General features: G+C 34.5%; 1 protein-coding gene across 2 annotated transcripts in view; it reads right to left on the bottom strand.

Annotated features, from left to right (window-relative positions):
- Nucleotides 1–3,311: 3,311 nt before the first annotated feature.
- Nucleotides 3,312–22,688, bottom strand: part of LOC129231882 (F-box/LRR-repeat protein 12-like) — a 111,276-nt gene continuing 91,899 nt past the window's right edge. For both annotated transcript variants that reach the window (XM_054866272.1, XM_054866273.1), the window contains exons 5-7: nucleotides 19,433–19,599; nucleotides 15,859–16,061; nucleotides 3,312–7,089 (exon numbers count right to left, since the gene is read on the bottom strand). In XM_054866272.1, the coding sequence (XP_054722247.1) occupies nucleotides 6,738–7,089; nucleotides 15,859–16,061; nucleotides 19,433–19,599 (722 nt within the window). In that variant the 3' untranslated portion in view covers nucleotides 3,312–6,737. The remainder of the gene's footprint in view (nucleotides 7,090–15,858; nucleotides 16,062–19,432; nucleotides 19,600–22,688) is intronic.

Genomic DNA, 22,688 nt, shown 5'->3' with positions numbered 1-22,688 from the left:
TAAAGTCGTAGAAAGACAAAAATTGCCCAAACATGATGCCTGAAAAATTACGAATCGATCGATACCTGGTTCGATCGCCAATTCCGTGGCGTTCAGAAGAAGTTCGAGTGACATACATAAAAACATACATTGAGAGATACTTTCGAATTTTAATAATATTAGATTATTGCAGAGTATTTTTTTCTTTCCAAAAGTGGAGACAGATGTGTTATTTGCTTTACAGTAGCCGTGCGAGTGAAAATCATAGAGCAGTCATCTAGGATCTAGGACAAGGATTTTCAACCCACGTACCCCTTTTTGTATATCATTCATGAACAATGCGTACCTCCACCAAAATCACTTTAAGTTTTATTAAAATGTATGTTGAAATTTAACTGATAAACACTATTGAAATTTCATTACGAAAGTTTAATTAACAATAAGAATTTTCGTTTTAATAAACATTTTATAACAAAGTGTTTGTTTACCAGAAACCGTAATTCATCCTCAACGATATATTTGTTTCCATACTTGCTCTTCACGTAAGTTCAACCTGAAAACTCTTTTTCGCACAAATAAGTTATTGATCCCAAAAGATACTTCATAGCAATGTCCGTTGACTTGTGTTCTTTTTCAAGTACTTTCACCAGTTCAGATACAGCAAAGAATTGCAATACTTTTATTTCACTGTTGGGTCCCGCGCTATTACTCAACTTTTTGTGACAATTAAATTCCAGCATTATTAATATAACTTTGTACACTTTTTGTTAGTTAACCGCTCCCCATTGAAGATTTGTCGCGTGCCCGAGGGATATGCGCACCACCAGCTGAGAACCTCTGATCTACTAACATGATTAAGAATTTTGCAGTATTTTCCCGTGAAATTCCATTCTCGTCACCGAATTTCAACGAAGTTTAAATTGTTATTTATTTATTTTTTATATCTAGGGAGGAGAAGTGTTTTGTACCGCTTGGGTTGGCATATACTCAAACCAGCACACTGTCTTAGAATAATTTTATTCTCATGGCATATTCAAATTAAATTTTTAATTGTCATCATAATCATCTGCACTACAGCCTATAGTGGACACAGATTTTCCTTCGCGCATGTTTTCATTCTGTTTTCTTGCTGGGTAGATTTCTTCAACACTTCAACTGTGTTTTAATAGCATTAATGCTGTAGTGTTTTGACAAGCTTAAGTTTAGAAAAAAGTTTAGCATTTGTAGGCAAAGTTCTTTAAAATATTGTTTTTTAAAAAATTAAATATGTTTCGGGTCTTTTTTCGGCATCAAAACATTCTTCACAAAAGCTACGATCATGAAAACGTAACTTAAACTAAAATCACGATTGTAAAAACAAATTATTTCCTGCATTGAGTTTAGAATAGTATTGACACAAGGGAGAAACACAGTGAAGCCATCACTGTAACCAATTCGCCATGTTTGTTTATGAAAAACATTGTGCTTTCGCTATCGTTCGCATGTTAATTCACAAATTTTCCATTAGGATAATTTTAAGTTTTAAATATATATTTAATTGATTTTCAATTGTAAGAATGGTAAGCTGGGTACCCTGCGGATACACAAAACGTTGAACTCAGGCAATTCCAGGAGTCATTTTCATAAGTAAGTCATTTTCAAACTTTTTAATTAGACTATTGAAATTTGTCTTAACTTTCGATCATCTAATTTATAATTATTTTTTTGTTTAAGTCTTACAGTGTTTAAGATTTTGGTCGTTTTTATTCATAACAATTTACATTCACTATTCTAGATTTTAGACAGATTTATCTTGTTTTTCTTACATGTGAGGGGTTTGAAAAGCAAATATTGATTTTGTTCTGAAATTTTCTGCCGAAGGTTTAGTTTTAAATTTTATATTTGCTTCTTAATGATTTTTTCTTTTAAAAATTACGTAAATTGTCATAAAATACTCTGACGAAATAAGTTTTTCAATCAAATCCTCATGTTTATTGCTTTTGACTGAAATTTACGTTAAAGTTGTTGTGCACATTGTTAATAGTAGGCGAAATCGGGTCCACTTGATTCTGGATTTAGTTTATGCAAGGGCTTTAATTCTCGAGTGCGTTTTGGCCCAGAACTGAGAAATTAATGTAGAAGCAGCCAACTTTTATTTATTCAACCTACGTACGTGGGAGAACCTGTGTTTTCTTATTCATATATATATATATATTTTTTTTTTTCGTGTACAAATGTAAATTTTTATGGTTTACTTTCAATGTCATTTTAGGTGTTCTAGTAATTATATCAGATTCAGCAAAAATACTACGGTGTTTCTTGAATAGGAGGCATAATTTTAACTAAGAAAAGTTGCTTATATTCGAAGCTGTTTTCTCATTGTTTTTCAGGAATCGTAATATCGTTATTCGGGGTAAGTTGATACCTCATCGCACTTGGGTCAAATTGAGATATCGCGCTTAGATGTAGTTCATACCATGCAATATTTTAACTGAACAATTCTAAGTTTTTTTTTCTTTTTCTCAAAAAGATCAAAAAATCTCAAATGAAAGAAATTCATCCTGAAATACTTAGAAGAACTTATTTTGGAGAAGATTGCTATTCTTAAGTTTGAATTGATTATGGAGCAAATTACGTTTATCAACTCGAATACTCTTTAAAAATTATATTTCAAGAGTATTTATTAAGCTTAACTAACTTTACATGAGTATCTTGATTTATAATCTCATAAAAACATTCTCAAAAATTGCCTTCTTTTTGAGCGTTCAAAGCAGAATCTTGCCATATTAAGTACCCATGAAAAACAGGTCACAGGATAAACTTCTGATCAAACACGTAATTATAACTATTGGGAGAAATTGCTAAAATTTTCTTTATGGCGTCATCTTGTATGTAACCAAAACTCATTTTAAATAAAGAAGGGTATTTCGTGATAAACTTATCTGTATGAAGCAATGCATGAAGAAAATGAGGTACTTTGGTTTTCTTTCCTTTTCTTAAATAACACAATCGCTAATAAATCTTGATGGACAATTTTCGAAGTACAAGCTTTAGAATAAAAATAGGAGCTAAAACTTTTCTCCTTGTAACACGGAAATGATTATTCAACATGTTTGACATTTCGTTAATGACGTTTTTGCCTGTCTCCGGGTTTTTCTTCCTAAAATGTCTCTGTAGAGCATATGACATATATATATATATATATATATATATATATATATATATATATATATATATATATATATATATATATATATATATATATATATATCGAACGTTTTGGTATCTAGTTTGACTCTCACTTTCAACTCGCTCTGAGGTTATTGCAGATACAGACAGACCCTGAGCGATAATGCAAATAAATATGACTGAAGAGCATTTTAATCAGCTACCAAGATTTTTGAAATTCTCATACATGGAGAGGAGGAAGATTGCAATGGTGGTTTTATTTATAATTTTCAGATTAAGGTTTGAAAGGTTTATTCAATTTTGACGATCTGAAAATTAACTAGTGACAAAGCAGGACGTTAGGACAGCGTTATCTCTATCGGTATCAAGGTCAAAGCAGCTTTATTGTTAAAAACACTTATTTTCCCTTATTATTCTACTCTCCCATATTATTTATTTCATGCTTCAATTTGTATAAGTACTGAACTGCCGAAAAAACGAAACAATTTATTATCAAGCTGTCAGATCTTCATGATGTTTTTCTTCATAATATCATAACAGATTTTAACTATAAAGAAACTTTATTTGAATGTTTGATTATTGTCATTTATAGTTAATCATGACTCATTTCAGACATTACATACGCACATATTATAACACTGTCAGCAAAAAAAGAAATGTATTTAACGTTACATAAATTACACCTGCGACAATAGTGACACATCTCAAACATTTGAAAAGAATTATTGATTTAAAATCTGAGTTTAAGTGTTCTTTCTTGCTATAACACCGCAAGAAAGCTGGTTTATATTACTGGTGCCATGTTGGTGTATAAAAGATGTGATCAATAGTGGTACTTCATTAAAATTTCACAATAGGGAAGAAAAATTTTCAAACTTTAACTGTACATTTAGACTACAAAAATCAGTTAGTGAACATAACAGCATAAATCCTTTGCTTTTGTAGTGTTTGAGAATAAATCAGGAAAAAGTAATATTAAATTAAACCTTGATTTTCTTCATCATACTGTTTGTTTGAGAATAAATCATAAAAAAGTAGAATAAAATTAAACCTTGATTTTCTCCAGCATGCTTTTTTTTTGGGGGGGGGGGGGGAGAAATGCCACTATTGTCACCGACGAGCAAGACTACTTTTAACATTGCACATTTAAATCTCACAGAAAGACTTGTAGTGATTTAAAAAGCATTTCATTAATTTTCATTGTTACTTATTGCATTGTAAAATTAATCGAAATAAATTATTTTGGAAATAAAACTCAACGAAAGGAAAATACCTCAAAAGCAATCAATAACAACACAGATAATTCTCTTTCCATTGCTACAAATTGCTTTGATTACTTGTTGTTCAATCAACTTGTTCACACTTATTCCCTTGAATATTTCATCAGCGTGCATGCACATTTTTAGAGGGAATTTACAATGATTGGATCAGTTTCAAAACTTCCATCCGTTACATTCGTAATCGGAGTGAGAATTGACAGAAACGCAATGTCATGTAACCATGGTAAAATAATTCAACTGAAAGCAAGAATAACTAAAGTTATTTTTTAATTTTGGAGTATCAAACGATAGAATCATGAATAAAGTTTGACTTGCACTCTCACAAATTTTACGTATATTAAGTGTCACAGTAGTCTGTCGTCTTTAAATTAAAGTATGTGACAGATTATATAAATAAATGCGTTCAAAATAAGTGAAAACATTTAACTTATTTTTAATGATGCCTGTTTCTGAAAAACAAAGATATTATTTTTTTTTCAGTTGACAAATGTACCCATATAAAAGTATCTTGTAACAATGGAACTTAATCTTGATTACTAAACTACCCGACAAGCTTCTAGTCATTCAGAAGCATATAATAAACTTCTTTTGAAAGAGTGAAACATTACGTAACTAAAGATGTAAAAATTTCGAAAATTATTTTAGTACTTACGTATTATAACTCATTTTGCTTTGCATTATGCAGTTTTATCAGCTGCATATCAAATAGCATTGTTTTATCACAAGGTAGAATAGTCGAGAGGTTGCAACCATTATTCATAAGGGCAATTCATTTATTCAACACTTTCCGGTTAATGCTAAAATTTATCGATTGCTTTATTGTATTCTACATCAACTGATGCTGCTTTGCTGAAGTTTACCTCATTTTTTATGTACTTGTTTGCAATTTGATGTATCTTAGGTCCAAATACTTAGGTCTTGCACCATAAGATTACTTGGTTACATGATCAATCCATTAAAACAAATAAAGATATTTTTACGCATTATATTGCACTTTTTAAACAGAATTTAAACTTTGACTTTTTATTTCTATTATGTATTCGAAAATTAGGAACTGTTATGCACTATAGTAAGAAGTATCAACTTTCAAAAAAAAAAAAAAAGAAAAAAAAAGTGTACTTGAAAAATACTGATCACGCCCTCAACACGTACAAATTATTTTTTTAACTAAGACAATTTTTTAGAAAGTTGATACTGCATATTATGCTGCATAATGGTCCTTTTTCTCAAGTATACAAGTTAAAAGCCAAAGTTTAAAATTCTGGGAATAAAGCGCACATATATGCGTAAAACTATCACATCCCAGCAAATAGATTCAGCGTACACGTGTTCTTTTTTCTTACACCAGCGATTGAGTGACCAGTTTACAAGATACATTTCACACATTTTTAAATAGAAAACTCGGGAAGTACACGGTACATTACTTTTAAATAAAATGTACTTGGTTCGTTTTCAAAGCTTATCGATGTGTAATAGAATTTAAAATTTTTTATACCCAAGTTGAAACAAATCAACAAATACAAACAGTCGATTTAAGAACGAAAGGATGAATTTTACTTCTTGTAAAATATTGTTTTCGCAAATGAAAAGACAATTAAAGAGCTCTGTATACCGTATCTACTGAGTATAATCATTATTCCTTGCTAATACTGAATGGATATGCAATAGGTTTTAGAACTCTTACCTCATAGCTTATACCTGCTTTTTCGACAACATCTTGTATGGAAGAACAAAACTAGCTGCCGTGTTGTTAATCAAAACTAAAGTTTCATTTTTCGCCACATTATGGTTACCTATGAAAGAGACCAAATGCTCAGGGCACAACAAGATTTATTGGTGTCTCCAGCATATTCCCAATCAGATTACTACTCAGAAATTTGCTTGGTTTACCTATAATTCTACGAAAGTCCTACTTTTCTCTAATCTGCAATTTGTCGGTTTACAAGTCTGCATTACCTGTAAGTCATACTTACCGGTGTACTATGAATATAAAGGAAGTTAAATGTTATTCGAAACATTTTCCAATATAGTATATTATTTTTTAGTTTTATCAAAGCTTTTATTCAAAGGAAGGACAATAAATTCGTAGCTTAAGCAGCTTTAAGCTGTGGGTTTTTTTATTTAATGATGATAGTAATAATAAATCTAATAAATAAAGTTCATAAAACATCCATCGGAGAGGCCTGAACTTAAAAAGATTGCTCACAGAAACTGATAGCAAACCGGAAAGTGTTAATGACGCCAGATGACTTTTGGGTAAGTAAAAAATTAATGATGAATCACATTGGTATCCAATATTCCGATATACCTTCAATTAAACAAAAGATCTTTGTAGTATAAGAGTAAATAACAAAGAGTGACTCTACAGTTGGTCGTAGTCCTAACTACAGTTCCTCTGTCTGCTCTGGTGAAATTAGATTTAACCAACTCGAAGTATTTTCCATCAGCTAGGGTCATACAGCGCAATCTGAGACATTTTACTCGAACTAAATCAATAGCTTTACTAGAACGGTCACTGAATCGAAGAGTATCAGCATCCCAACGGATTTCCAAGCGTTCGAGTCCAGGGCAGTTATTAGCAATGGATTCCATTAATGAATCAACGTGTATCTTCTGGCTAATTTTGGGGCAACAATCTTCAGGCATTCCCATGATAAGGATTCTGAAAAAAGAAATATCAAAGTTGTATTATGAACGAACTGTGAGAGGTAAATGAAATAAGGTTGGTGAAAAGTAGCCACCTTATTTAAACCACCTCCAATAAAAGTAGAAACATTTTTATTTTTATCACAAAATGGCGGTACTGCATTGTAAATTATTTATCTGCCAGTGCAAATGACCGAATTTGAAGGGGTCACCTTGATCAATCGCCTTTGTATGAGTTTAAATAAAGTTATTGCACTTTTGAGGAGGAGTAGTAATGATTTTTCTGATTATTTAAAATTACACATATTTAAATTCTTAGAAATTTGAGTTATGATGCGTTGTCTGAAAGAATATTTTTGTCTCTTTAACCACATTCACATTCAACTCGAATAAATTTAACTGATTAATAACATTTCGTCGTGAAAATGGTGACTATATGCATGTTCATAAGGTGGCCACCTTAAGAAAATACGTATGTAAACTAATTTAAAAAGGTAATTTTTGATGCTTCAATGAATTATATTACTTTTTTAACATTATACATTGTTCTTCTATCATTAAAAATTCCATGCAATGACAATATCGGATCGAAAAAATATTTATTGTATTTTTTTCGTTGTGATTTTCTGGTATTTAATTGTTTTCTTTTAATTCAACACTGTATTCTGATTCCAAAAAAAAAAAAAAAAAGTTTGCTAAACCTTTTCTCCAACTTAAAAAAAATGGTTTCAACATATGGGGCACAATGCGTCCCCTTCCGAACTTTATGCAACAAATATGACCCACAAGCTATGATTTTGAAATTGCATTATAACAATTGCTAAATTTTATATTAAGAAAATTTTGTATGTGATTTGCACATTTTGCATGTGATTTATATACAATAATATCGGCTATCTTTTAATCAAATAACTCACCTCACATGAAAAATGCCTTAGATAGAAAATATTTCTGATTTCTCTGTTTTGAAATGATTACCAATTTTATTACCAATTTATCAACCTCAACTTACAAAACCCAGTAGTACGACAGCTCATGGGGGCCCAAAAGGCCTACTATGCTCACAGTCTTCCTGAACAAGGGCTCTGGGCTGCTAGGTAAATGTTCCGGTCAGGTGGTCAGCCGAACACGGAACCCCCAGGGTTTACTCTACTTAGCTAATTTATTTCTTTTTGAATCATTTTCTAACAGTCGGCTTTTTTAATTTGATTTTTTTCTCAAAATTCGAATTAACCGAAAACCAGGTTAAAAGAATCGAGTTAAAACAAAATTTCAACATAAAGAGTAGTGGGAAATTGAAATGAGATTGATGCTAACTTTAATTATAGAATTAATTGAATTATCGAATAATCAGAATCACGCCCATTTTATTTAAAAAATGTGCATTGTATTTCACTTTATCAGATACAACAGGTTAAAATTATAAGCGTAGACAGTGTTTTTACTGTTTGCGAGTTTGATCTTGAACACATATACTGAAAAACTGACGATAAATGATATTTGAACTGTGTTTTCTGAGGCATGAAATCTGTCACTTACGGCAAGTTATGACTTCAGATGAAAGGAAAGTCCTCCTTTCGATTGTTAATGCATTTTGTTGCTGCGTGTGCTGTTCAGTGGTTGGAAATTCTATCTTTTGTTTCTTTTCAAAGTTATGTTTAGCAAACGTACAATATTTCAAAATGACAAGTTGGGAATCTATTTTCGAGAAGAAGAATGGTTGGCGGGTTGTTTCCCTAGAAGAATGAGACTTGTACTGCATTTTCCTTGTTCGCTTTCGTTTTAAAATTCTGGTATAATGAATATTGATGATGATTCTTATAAGATGGGCATGAAAACAGGGAGTGTTAATTATGCTTCTATTTGCAATAAAGAAACGAATCGTCAAATATCTTAGCAAAAGGGGATAAGAGTTACTTAGTTTTCAAAAGATGCATGGACTAGATTCTTAGTGATGACTTTCTGATTGAAAATTGAATATGTTTAGAATAAATGGAATCCTATTTTAAAAGTAATAGTTACAATTTTAAAAAAAGAAGTAAAAAAAAAAAAGTAACAGAAAACAAAGCGAACTATAGTTGAACGAATTAAAGGACGAATGAGCTATAAGTTGATAATTCGAAAAACTATCTTCAGTTTGGTGTGCTGCTGTTGTATGCACTTCTCTGAAAACGAATCCACCTCCTGATTATTAGAATAAAATTATTGTTTATCTACTTCTGTAAGTAGCATAATCAATAAATGATTACGTTCAAAGAAAATAATTAAAAAAAATCATTGCAGAGTAATAAAAACTTTCTTTTAATTTCCTCTTTTAAGAGAAAAATAAGACTTTTTCTTTCAAAATAATTTATACAGCATGATTTTTTTTCTTATCCTAGATAATTGCAACAATTTGAGAACAAAGTTTGAAATAAAGACTCCTAAATTAATAGCAATTTTATATATCTGTACCCGGGAGGTAAATGGTACTATGGCACAAAGACATAACTTTCCAGGAAATATGCTTAAACTCCTTCCACGTCAAAACCACTCTTCGAAGTTTCACAGGGCTGTTTTCGATTGCTTTCTATTAGAAATCATATATATATTTTTTCAAAGGCGATTTTTCGTGGGAACGTCATAACTTCCTTAATACGTCATCAAGCTTCATAAGTTAGGTAGCTAAAGCTTGACTACTGAGAGATGGCGCATGACCTTGAAGCAAAAACATCATTTGTACCATTTGTAAAAGGTAGAATCGGTCAGAAAGTATCCAGTAGTAAGAGGCGCGTTCTCGCTTATCCTATCTATTGCAAAATAATAACAAACAACCCATTACAAATGTTACAAATAATGTTTCCGGTTCAAGGTCATACGCCATCCCTCCGGAGTCAAGCTTTGTCATTTCAAAGATTTTCTCCCTTGCTTTTGGTGAAAAATAAACAAGCAATTGATTTTTTTCTTTTTTTGTCTAAACCGTGTTATTCTTTTTTTTTAAATTAAGTATTTCTTTAGTGTGTTGCATCCTGAAAGGGATACTTAGTATTTCAGTTATTTAAAGCGTAGTAGTATTAATAACACAATGATCTGAGTCAAATCTCCAAGGGCCAATAAATGCCATTTTAAAGACTTTTTTCCTCAACAGAGTTTTGATCAACATTTTACTCATAGCAGAGACTATTTGAACTCATAGCTGGATTCTAAACTAGTTATGTTGTCAAAATTAGGAAAAAAAAAAAAAAAAAACATGTATTTTAACATGGAAAATCCCATGACTTTTTATACATATTTTAACGAAATAGAGGCATAGATTTCAATTAATTTTGTTACTTCATTAAGTAGGGGAGGGTGGCCCAAAGCAGGTAGGTCGCCCAAAGCAGGTAGGCCTTCGTATGCCCCCCCTTCCATGGTGTGTAAGCAGCGATGCATACATATGTCGTGTTTGCATGAACACCCCCGAGTTTTTATTAGGACGGATTTTAATTTTTTTTTCTCATGGGTTCAAATAGCCGCACTTTACGGTAGTCATTTCGTTTGTTTCTTTTTTAAATTTAAGGTTAGAAGTATTGAAATAAAAAACGTGCCTTCGGGCAAAGCGGGTCGGGCAAAGCAGGTGTAGGATTTAATCATATATTTATTTATAATTTCTTGACTCGTGTCCTAACTTAGATTTTCTATTTCAGTAGGATAAGTATAACTTTAAAAAGTTATTTGTTAGGATGGCAATTAATTAGTCTATTAATTTAATCAGTTTTTTCTTTATGATTTATAACCAAATGTGCTGACTTTAAATTGGATAAGTACAACTGTTTCATATATTTTTATATAATGACAGGTAGCTAGTCAACTATTTTAATCATTTATAATTTCATATTTGATTGGCAAATGTACCAAACCACAGTTAGTTCAGCTTACCCGCTTTGGGCGCCCTGGTAGGGCAAAGCAGGCTTTTCAAATGTTCGTAAAGTTTGGTAATAAATAAATATTCGGTTTGAAATAATACTAAAATCACTTTTTATTTTGAAGTTCAAGAACCCTGCTAGGAAATAAAACCGAAATTAATGCGATAAAAATCCAAAAACTTTAATTTTTGAGCGTTCTTCGAAAACCTACCCGCTTTGGGCCACACTCCCCTATTGTTTTAGTGTTTAGTATAGTAGCCCGAGATTGCTTTTTCATGAATTGTTTTTCCCATCCGAATTCTGATCCAAATTTCCATGAATGTATCATCTTAACTCATTCAATATTCTGAACTACAGCAGCATTTTTGCATTCAAATCAGATTTTTTTTTTGTTTTGTTTTTTAACATGGCAAATTGAAGTATTATATTAATTTTTTTAGGGTGTGATATTTCAAGGTTGTTTTTTGTGAGTACACCATAAATTCCTTAATACTTCATTAAACTTCATAAACAACGTATCGTTTGAAAGATTTTTCAAAGCTATCGGCGAAAAATAAATTAACGAGTCCCACTTTGACTCACATATTCGAAAAATTACACTTGAAAAAAAAACCGTATTTTTGAATTCCCGCTGTCGAGCGCGAACGCTTCATTGCATGGCATTGCACCCCGAAGCCCCCCGTGCCTACCGCGTTTGCAGTTAACCAGTTTTAGATGCCCAAAATGACTCGGACAAATGGGGCCACAGGGAAAGTTCAACCCCGACTCGACCCCATAGGAAAAGACGCGCTTTTGCCGAGAGTCTGAAACCGAGAACATAGCTGTATTTATGCCAGGTGTGATTACAAAGTTTTGTTACAATATTTACTTGCTTTTGAGCCAGAGGGATGTTTTACATTAATAATGCAACATGTTACATGGAGGAGGTGCATAATTCAAATTACAAACAGATGCAAGTTTCTTGTATCCATGCAGATGAAAAATTGCTCAATTTCACAACGTTCCAGTAACAAATTATAGAATACAGATACAGAACAATTATTCATGGTTACACTAGTATATCAATACAGCTGGTAAACAACAGAACAATAAGATGACAATTCCTTAGAGAAGTAGATATGTATGAAAAATTACGGGGATCAACTAATTAGACTTTATACCTCTAAAACGTTGAGTAGAATGAAGCTTAGATCCTGAATTCAAAAAAAAAAAAAACTTAATGCCTCTTCAGTACAGATATAATTTTATCGCTTCAATTAAAAGGTCTGTTATAATAGCAATTTATTTTATTATTTTATTTTTTGTTTTAAAGACTTTCAACATGATTGTTCTTTCTTCATTGAGATTCAGTTACTTTATTTTGTCATACATTACTGTTCATTTATTACTGTTTGTGTACTTTCATCTTATTTCAACCAACACATTGTTGGCTGTAATTGGTTGCGGTCATTTCAATTACTTTAATGTAGTATATACAATTGTACTCCAGAAGCAAAGTACTATAACTAGCGATATTGCGTTAATCAGAATCGCAACTTACACAAATTTTTAATACGGTACACACTTTTTCGGCCTGAAACTACTAGAGCAATATGCAAGCATCCATGTTATAGTCCGGCTTCGATAAGTTGACTTCCAATCCGCTGAGGCGTAAATGATTCCATTTTCTAAAATAGGGGAAAGGAAGCCGATTTCCATTGCTATAACGTTTATTTACGCTGTACACACACACACACACACACACACACACACACACACACACACACACACAAATCTAAGAATTTCTCCTCTTTAAACGAGCTCGTCCAAGATCAAGCATAAAGTCACTAACTTCAGTCACTCTATATAACATTTTACTTCTAAGGTCCAAAAGTGGCTATATAAGCCTAAACTATAACATTTTTGTGTTTCTGGTACGCATAAAAGACATTCTGTGCAACTTTTAAAATTTAATTAGGAATATGCAAATACTTTCGCTACTTTTTAAAATTCACATTGAATGAATAGATTATTCTATTTTTTTGACATATTTAAAAAATCAATATAATTTTCCAATGTGTTAATGATCCAGAAGTTGTTAAAATAATATCTGAAAAGTTGTTGAAATTGATTTACCCATTCATGAATAACGCGTTTTATTCTTTTCAATTTGCATGCGTTCATTTTTCCCGGCTCAGGGACAAGTTTTGTTCAAACAGTTCGGATATTCTATTATTTTGAATTTGGGCTGTATTCAGGACAATATAGGATGTCTTTCAAAAGAACCAGTTTTATTCGTAGTTTCTTGGATCGAAACACTCTGAGTTTTCGTTCTATCCTTGCTAAACTTTCAGAAGTAATTGACAGAATACAAGAGAAACATGATACTGAATTTTGAAATAAAAACATTGAACATTTGATAAAATATAAACATTTGAAATAATTTTTCGCTGCGCATGAGCGAAAGTTAGCAATTTATAATTTTCAAAGTTTCGTAGCAAAGTATTACAATGAAAGTGATTAAAAAATTATTACAAATTAAGTGATTTAATATTTACAGGCAAGTGTCGGCTGGAATATGCTCTTCATATAACGAAAGTTACAGAACAATTGCTATTTTCTCGTAAAACTCATAAAAGTGTGAATTTTTGAAAGTGTCCGAATATTTTTAGTTCAAAAAATTATACAATTATCAAACTTATGTCAGTATTGCTGTGTCACTGCAAATAAAATCAAGAATAAAATGGCTTTATTCCTGATTTTATGTACGCTGGCGACATTTCTGTTTTTGTTTACTTTGATGTTTTCATGCCTACTTAACAGCACAAAGATTTTCAAATAAAAGTCTTGCATAACGTGATCGGATATTTTATTGTGTGTCACTGCTTGCATATATGAATAATTCAGTACGCATAAAATAACTATAACAAAATGACAGAAGTGCATTTTCTTTCGTCATAAAACAGGAGAAAATAGTATGCAGTTTTTAAACAATGCCATGATGAATAATTCTCTCTGAAAGCATAAGATTTATTTCTTTATTCCCTTAGAACCTTAGATATTAAGTTAAAAAGAAAAAAAAGGCTTACTTGATTATTTTTTTCCCCCATGGATAAAAAGATTCGAAAATTTTGTGATTTTATCTTGATGTTGATTGATTTCAACTTTCCGATACAGAGAGTATTTGTACTGCTTTTCTGTAGAAACGTCAAAAGCAGAAGATCTGACTTCCTTTTTTCACCTCCCTACTCTGACACTCAAATTGACCTTAGTTCGAATCGCTGGTTTGGGAGGAGGGGGGATCGACTGTAATGTTTCGAACATACTTCAGTGAGGGCGGATAGGTAAAGATACATTTATATTTTTGACCAAGGTGCCCATATACCAGAAAGATAACCCCTTCAAATATGCATGATTATTGGTCGGTTAATTTATGTAGTATATGACTAAAAGATTTCAGCAGTTACACAAGGGGTTTCCTTTTATGCAGTCTCGTACGACATAAATTCCCAACCCTGAGGTGCGCCCCCTAGGCAGGTGCGAGAAAACCTAAAAAAATGAATGATAAAAAAAAAAAAAAAATTAAAAAAAAACCTTCATAAATGCTCCTGGCACCATTCTTGCTGATTCTTATGTAAAATAATCCCCTGAATCCAAATATAACCCCCTTTTCCCCCCATCAGTCCCCACTTATTCAAAATGGTGTCCCCCATTTATTTCCAGTTTTCTACTGTTTCATAGCCACTCTTATTTGAAGGGGAAGGGATCATGATATTATTTATTAACCTTCTTCTACTAGGGTAGAGAGGTCAAAAGTTCAAAAGCAGCCAATTGGAAGACTCATCAAAAACGTTTTTTTTTTCTCGGGGTTTGTCTAAAAAAAAATTTCCACTCATTTTTCGGTCTGAAACCAGAGTATCAGACTCACTCTTGTGAGCCCTATGTCCGAAAAATTTTCACGTTGTGAAATTAGTTTTAAAAAACATGTTTGAAGCACCGTATGTTGCATTTGGGTCACACCGTCGATTTTCAGCAAAGCAAGTTTCCGAATTATTTCTAGTTATTAAGTTACGCTCACAGATAAAATTAGGATTAAAAATGAAATTAAGTATGCTTATAATGTAGCCTTAATACATATTTATACATTGCTTGGGATGCACCGGCTTCATTGTTTATCCCTGCAACATTCGGGTGTTTCCAAGGTTTTTGGAAAAAAAAAAAGGTTTTACTGCGTGAAAATTTTTTCCAACATGGGGTTCATAGGAGTGAGTCCAATACTCTTGTTTCAGATCCACTCTTGTTTCAGATCTAGTTTCCAAAAATTAAATGAAAAAACTGTAAAATAAACCAAAAAAAAAAAATCTTTCAATGATTTTTGATAACTTCTAAGGTCCTGTCTTGCAAAACCAAGTTTTTCGATCGAAAGTTCATTGTTAGAAGTTGATACTATGAGTCTTTGACTTCAAAGCAGTCGACAACGGTGCTTTTTTCTTTTGGGCTGAAGAGGAGAAAATGAGTAATTTAAACGGGTTTTTTTTTTATTTCGAGCCAAAAAAAAAAAAAAAAAAAAAAAAAAATTACAATCCTGCAAACTTTAGTTCATGGATTTTTGGAGAAAAATTCAGAAAGCAACTAGTTTCTGTCTGTTGTTTATTCTTTTTAATGCATTTAAGAGGGCTTAGCATGCAAATTTCTTCCAAGCAATCGATATTTTGACGAAAGGAAAATCTCCACTAGCAGGTGGTAATAATTTTTTGGTAATTCTGTGCACAAAATAGATGTCCCATCGAAGGAAATCAGTCACCTGCTTACGATTAATATTGATGAATAAATCAGCTAATTTTGAATTCTGATGGGCCGTTGAAATTTTTATAGCTTGAGACTTAAGAATAATCAAGTGCTAGAAGATGTGAATCACGTACTTGGAATTCTTAAGAGTTGGTAGCATGGCATTCCAAAAGTGTTCCGTTATGTGTGGTATGTTGGACAGTCCCAAACCGCGAAGCGTTGGACCTTGCATTTTGATGAGAATGCTTAGTGCTTCTTCTGATATATTTTCATTTCTGTCCAAATCGAGTGCAACCAAATTCTTTACATTGCCTTTCTCAATCCATTCTTTCATCACCTGTACATAAAAAAGTTAACTATAAAATCATACATAAGCTCTAAAAAAAAAAAAAATCCATGATTTGTTGCAAGATTTCTGCAGGTACTAAAGTTGGAAGGAGTGAAGTAGCATATGTACTGTGACAAATTTTAATATCAGCTATACCACCGTGCTAAGCGCAAAAGTCGTATCTGCAATTGAATTTAAAATAAGAAATTTTCGTTTAAAGTTTTGCGCCTTCATGAATTTGATTCAGATGCAACCTTTTCAGAAGATTTTAAAAAATATTTCCCCATTGACAAATGACCATAAAACATACTTAGGTGAAATACACTCTATAACAAAAAAATCGACGCACACAAGAAGCAATCATCCAATTGCTTTGAAATTTTGTATGCATGAGTGTTTTGACCAGATATGCAAATGATTAAAATTTGGTGTCCAATGAATGAATAGTTTGATCTCCAGCGCATCGAAACTGCGCATCCAGCAGATGTATATAAAGAGCAGTTCTTCAACTGTTGTTATAACTTTCGGTTTGATTGCGATTCAGATTACTTTTCGACAACTTAAAAATGCCTCGCCGCATGGTTCGTACTCATTACGAGCATCTGTCAGAGTTTAAAAGAGATCGTATCATTGGATTGAAAGAGGCCGGTTGGTCAAATCGGAGAATCGCTCGTCATTTGAGTCGAAGCGATGCGGCGATTCGAAGATGCTGGCAAGGATGGGTGGAAAATGGCAGAGTTCAGCGTCAGGATGGTAGCGGTCGACCTAGTGTCACAACAGATCGTGATGACAGAGTGATTGGCCAATCAGCTGTCACAGCGCTTTCTTCACCTCTATGAACCATCTGACATTCAACCCAAACACCAGTGTCCATGATGACCATTTACAGACGGTTGGGACAACGAAATCTACGCTTGCGCCGACCGTTACGCCACCTGCCACTGACGCCTACACACTGCCGAGTCAGATTACAGTGGTGCATGGCTCGATCAGGTTGGAATGGTGCCGTCTGGAGACGTATAGTCTTTGGCAACGAATCCCGCTTCCAACTGTGTCATGACGATCATCGAAGACGTGTTTGGAGACACCCAGGGCAGAGGAAAGATCCTGGTTTCACTTTTGCAGGCCACACTGGCCCTCAACAAGGCATTATGGTCTGGGGTGCCATTTCCATTGATAACTGGACCCCTTTGGTCGTAATTAGAGGTACACTTACTGCGCAGTGGTACGTCGACAACATCCTAAGACCTGTTTTGCTGTCGTTCCTTTTGCAGTACCATCGGCTGGTTTTCAGCAGGACAATGCCAGATAACATACGGCAGGTGTTGCTATGAACTGTCTGCAAGCTTGTCAACTCTTCCGTGGCCTGCCAGATCTCTCCCCCATCGAGCATATCTGGGATATGATGGGATGGCGATTGCATCTGGCAAGGAATGTTGATAACCTCGTCCGACAATTGGATCGAATTTGGCCGGAAATACCGCAGGAAACCCTTCGGGAGCTTTAACGGTGTTTTCCACGCCGTGCTTCAGCTTGCATCCAGGCTAGAGGTGAGTCAATACCTTATTGAACTTGTTTCTGTAACTCTGATATAAACTATTCAACTGGTCTGAGCATTTAATCATTTATCTTTACTGTGCATTGTCTTCCTATCCACCAATTTTCGTCTCAATAGGATCACTCGTTCTTGGTGCGTCTTTTTTTTTTTATAGAGTGTATGTGACAAAGAACCACCTTGTGACCTTAACTCAATTTCGATAAAAGGGCAGATACGACTTTTGTCCTTAGCACGGCAGTATAGTCTCCCTCATGATTGTTGGTATTCGTCTTCAGACGAGTCCCTTTCAAAACCTATTGAAAACAGTAGAAGCCAGGCTTACTGAAATTCAGCATTGACAAAATAGGTTTTTCTCGTAAAGCATCGTTGTTTTTTATTTACTTATTATTTTTTTTACAATTTTGAAAGCGAGGTGTGTATCAAACAATTGTAGTTTCCCGAGTGCCAACAATAGCGAGGCGGACTATAGAGTGGCTCTGATAAGTTGAGCTATGACATTATCAATATTACGTCTTTTTTAGGGAACTCAGTAAAAAAGGACATATTATTGGTGTGGATTTGAGTTGGAATACTTTTGAAAAACTACTACGGAAGCAACTCAACTCACCCTTCCCTATTACCCCCCCCCCCCCCCAAAAAAGGTAAAAATTGTTAAGGTCAGGGCTCAATCTATCAGAGCCACACTATACCATGCGCAACTTGTAGCTCTGAATACTTGTTGCTACAACCACAATTTTAATAACTTCTTTATTATCTTCCCCTTGATTTATCTTGGTGATAACTTCTGTACAGTCATTCACCTGTGAACCATGTAGGATAACTTTACAGAACTTTATGATTTTTGGTATATTAGCTTAAAAAAAGGAAAAAAAAGCTGTAGAATGTCCAGCGTTTGCAGGCAAGATTATAGTAGCAAAGTCAGGGTATCTTTGCACCAGTCTGGAAGTTTGATTAAATTAATCCAGTGATAACCCAAACATGATTTTTAAAGCTTTTACTAACACGCACAACACATGAGGACAATCGAACACAGCGCAACATAGAACATGTGGAACAAACTAGAGGCGAAAGTACTGATTCGGAGAACTAAGAACGCCATCTGTTATGCAACGGGGAGTTGCAACACATACCATTAACACTTCTACTATTAATGATGAGAAAATTATAGGGTAAGTGTAAGCCCCTTAATGCTTCGGAGTCGGGAGTGGAAGGTTAAAAATTTCAAGAGTCAGAGTCAGTCATTTTCCCTCAAAGTCCGCAACTCTGCCAGTGCTTGAGGAATCAAAGTTGAAGTTGGACTGATTTTGGGGTAAAAGAGTCGGAATAGGAGTCGAATGCTCAAAAATTCCCGGAATCGGAGCCGGAGTCGGCCACTTTCCCTCCGACTCGGCAGCCCTGGTATAAACTTATATTTTCATTTATAATTTTTGTGCATGATTTCTGCTGAAATATAGCTATGGAGCAGCCATTTCAAGGTTTGCTTTGCACTTCAAAGAATGTCCTGAAAGCAAAAAGTTTTAAATGATGAGTAAATGCCAATGAACAAGTTGAAGCAAGCTTCGCGAACAAAACATGGTCAAAAATGGTCATCTTTGCATTAATCTCAAATAAACTACTTCAATTGTAAAAGTACAAGAAGAGAAAGATGTAACTTAGTAAATTGTGCTCAAGTTTACAGAGAGAAAAGAAAAAAATCATTACTCAAATGACATTAAAGATGTAAAAAATAAATGTTGTTCATATGTTGGAAGAGATATACTTTGAAAGATTGAAAAAAAGCTACCCAAATGGGAAATTAGATAATGCTTTAGTTGAGAAATACCTGGTCAGTAAATCCATCTTGTTGTCCCGCACAAAGGTAACGAAGTGCTGGAACTCTTGTTAATAAATCGATTAAACATTCTGTTGAAAGTTCTGTAGCGGTGATATCCAATTCTTGAAGAACGGTTTTATCCCATTCAGCTGCCATAACGTGTTCACTTTTCAGAGCTGCAAGAAATAAATAATGTACTCTCTTGACGGTTTTCGAAATTTAGGTCACAAAAGTTTATAAAGCTGTGTGTAAGAGTTTTATGCAGTATCGTTTCAAGCAGTGGTACCTTCAAATTGTAAGGTAAACTGGCAGTTGCCCTTTCAGATTGCGGTTAGGACAATTGCACTATCAGAAAGCAATTTCTGATTTATTTTTGCTTTTAATAAAATGCGAGTAAATATATACATATACTTGACCCGTAATCACCCCATGATGCAGTGAAAAAGCTCGACCACGGAGAGATGGTGGATGACCTTGAAGTGGAAACATCATTTGTATCATTTGTAATTCACTCCTGTTTGTGAAAATTGCAACACCACGAAGGAAACACCATTGTTGAATGAAATTTAATACACAATTGAGTGGTAATGGTACAAATAAATGAATGCATTTTCAAACCAAACAAACAATGAAAAGAGATAGAAATTAGTATTTTGTGTGGCTACCACGCGCTGCAATAAGAGTTGTTACACGACTTGGCATGGAGTGAAACAAAGTTTGAATATCTGCCTGCGGAAGAGTATTCCATATTGTTTGTATGTGCAACCAAAGTTCCTCTGTCGAAGTAACAGGACGAGGATCACGAGCGAGACGCCGCCCAACGAAATCCCACACATGTTCAATCGGTGACATATCCGGGGAAGATGCAGGCCTAGGAAGAATCTGTACCTGCTGCGAATCAAGGTAGAATTTGACAGTCCTGGCGACATGTGGACGGGCATTATCCTGCTAGAATACAGCTCCTGGCAATCCTTGCAGGAAAAGAATAGCTTGGGGCTGTAAAACTTCGTTTATGTATCGGGTACTGTTCAAATTGCCCACAATTCGTAGCAATTGTGGTCGTCCATGATATGTTATGGCACCCTAGACCATAGCTTTGGGTGTTCGTCCACTGTGGCGTTCGATAATGCACTCCGGAATGTGCCGTTCACCGGCATAGCACCTGACACGAATTCGACCATCATGGTGCCACAAATTGAAGCAAGATTCGTCAGAAAAGACGACCTGCTGCCAATCAGCACGCCAGCTCCTATGCACATTGGTCCATTGTAGCCGCAGGCGGCGATGGTTTTGTGTGAGAGGAATCCTGTATAAAGGAATCCTTGCGCGCAGCCCACTGCAGCAGACGTCTCCGAAGTGATGAAGCACGCAATGAAACACCTGTAGCTGTTGACCACTCTGCTGCCAATTGTCTAGAAGAAGCTGTGCGGTCTGTTAGCGCCATACGCACCATGTGTCTGTCATCACGAGCTGACGTCGCATTTCGGGGTCCACTCCCCGATTTCCGAGCAGTCCGACCCTTGTCCGTCCACTATTTGCAAACACGCATGATTGTGCTGCTGTTACGCTGCACACGAGCGGCTACTGGAAGATAAGACAATCCAGCTTCACGAAGGCCGCCGATTCTGCCCAGTTCAAACTCCGAAATTTGCTCAAATTTCACTTTCTTTCGTCGAAGAGTCATAGTAAAGATTCAGTTAACGTTTACTCTAGCATATAACCACCAATAATCATACTCGCCTCGCTACAGCCGTCTATTTATATTCGGTTCGATCTGCCGTTCAGAGAGCGCTGCTCAGCATATGCATGCGCTACCGGTCTGTAATTCTAATCATTTGCATGTCATGCCCTACTTCGCATTTCCTGCACTTTTCAGCTCACTCGCGTAAGTCCTTCGTGGTGCAATTTTCACAAACAGGAGTGTAGGTAGAATCTGCCAGATAGCGCCGGGAGTAGTAAGAGGCACCTTCTCGCTGATCCTGTCAGTTACAAAATATTATCAAACAACCTATTACAAATGATACAAATAATGTTTCCGGTTATAGGTAATCCACCATTTCTCCGTGGTCAAGCTTTGTCACTCTTTTAAAACTCATTCTGTGCTTGTTAATTAGTTTATAATACGCCAAAAATGTGTTTTGCCTCGAATATTGGATAGATTCAAAATTTAATTGTATAACATTAAATGGTTTTTGAGGTGCTATCTTATGATTGAAATGTGTACAATGAACCGTGTAAAAATACTTCTGAGACCAGATGCGGCCCGATGGTTAGCCAGTTAGATACAATTGGTTCATAGAATAAATTTTACATAATTTCTACGGGGTTGTTCAATTTTTTTTAACTTGAAGGTACGACAGGTTTTTGGGTCCACTTTCGGAGAATTTTTCAAAATTCAAATTTTTACGCCATCTTACTAAAAGTAAGGGAAAGATGAGTTACGATTCCCTCCCAAATTTATTTTCCAAATAAAGTCAGTTTTAGGGTACCTTTGGTGACGTCAAAGGGCCAGGGTTTTAACCGGAAATTTTCTGAAGTTGCAGTTTTGAAAAAGCAATTTTATATTATGTTTGCCAATCTGTGATGTTAAGGAAATGGGGAAGGTTCAGATACTCTATTCTGAAATTTTTCAAAATTTAAGTCCTAAAAATACATTTTAAGATATCTTTGATGTTAGAAGAATAATCAGACCTCGGCAGTTGTCCCAGAAATATTCCGATATTGAAGTTTCAAAAGCGCTATTTTCAGCTACATACTTGTATTTCGAGGCGTTCCTGAAGAGGATGGTAACTCTCACCGGAAATTATTGAAATTTAGATCCCAAACTACCCTGTTTTAGGTAATTTTTAGTCAAATGTTGTTAAAGGGTCAGGTAAGCGGCTATCAGTCAGAAATTCATCGAAGTTGAAGTCCCAAGAACACAACTTTGAACTATCGTTGGAGACATAAGGGAGAAGCGTGAAAGTTGGAGGACGTCTTCTAGGGAGAGGCAGTTTCTCGAGAGGCTATGCCCATGCCTCTCGAGGAACTGCTGACTCCTCTTGAGCAATGGAGGAAATCCAAACTTGTTTCAGAAAGTTCCATAACACTATGCATGTGCAGTTGTTCCTTCTTTAAGAGACACTTCCAAAAGAGGCACACATAGAGAAGTTATGTGTTTCAAATTGTTCCTGAGCTACAATAGTCAGCACAAAATGTCTAAAATTCCACATTAAATTCATTTTTAATGTTTCAAACACAAGAAATCTAAACGCTTAGATCATAT

This window comes from Uloborus diversus, chromosome 10 (genome assembly GCF_026930045.1).
Source record: "Uloborus diversus isolate 005 chromosome 10, Udiv.v.3.1, whole genome shotgun sequence".
In the NCBI taxonomy this organism is placed as follows: Eukaryota; Metazoa; Arthropoda; class Arachnida; order Araneae; family Uloboridae; genus Uloborus; species Uloborus diversus.
Note: the sequence above shows the minus strand (reverse complement) of the source record. Positions and strands in the feature narration are given on the sequence as shown.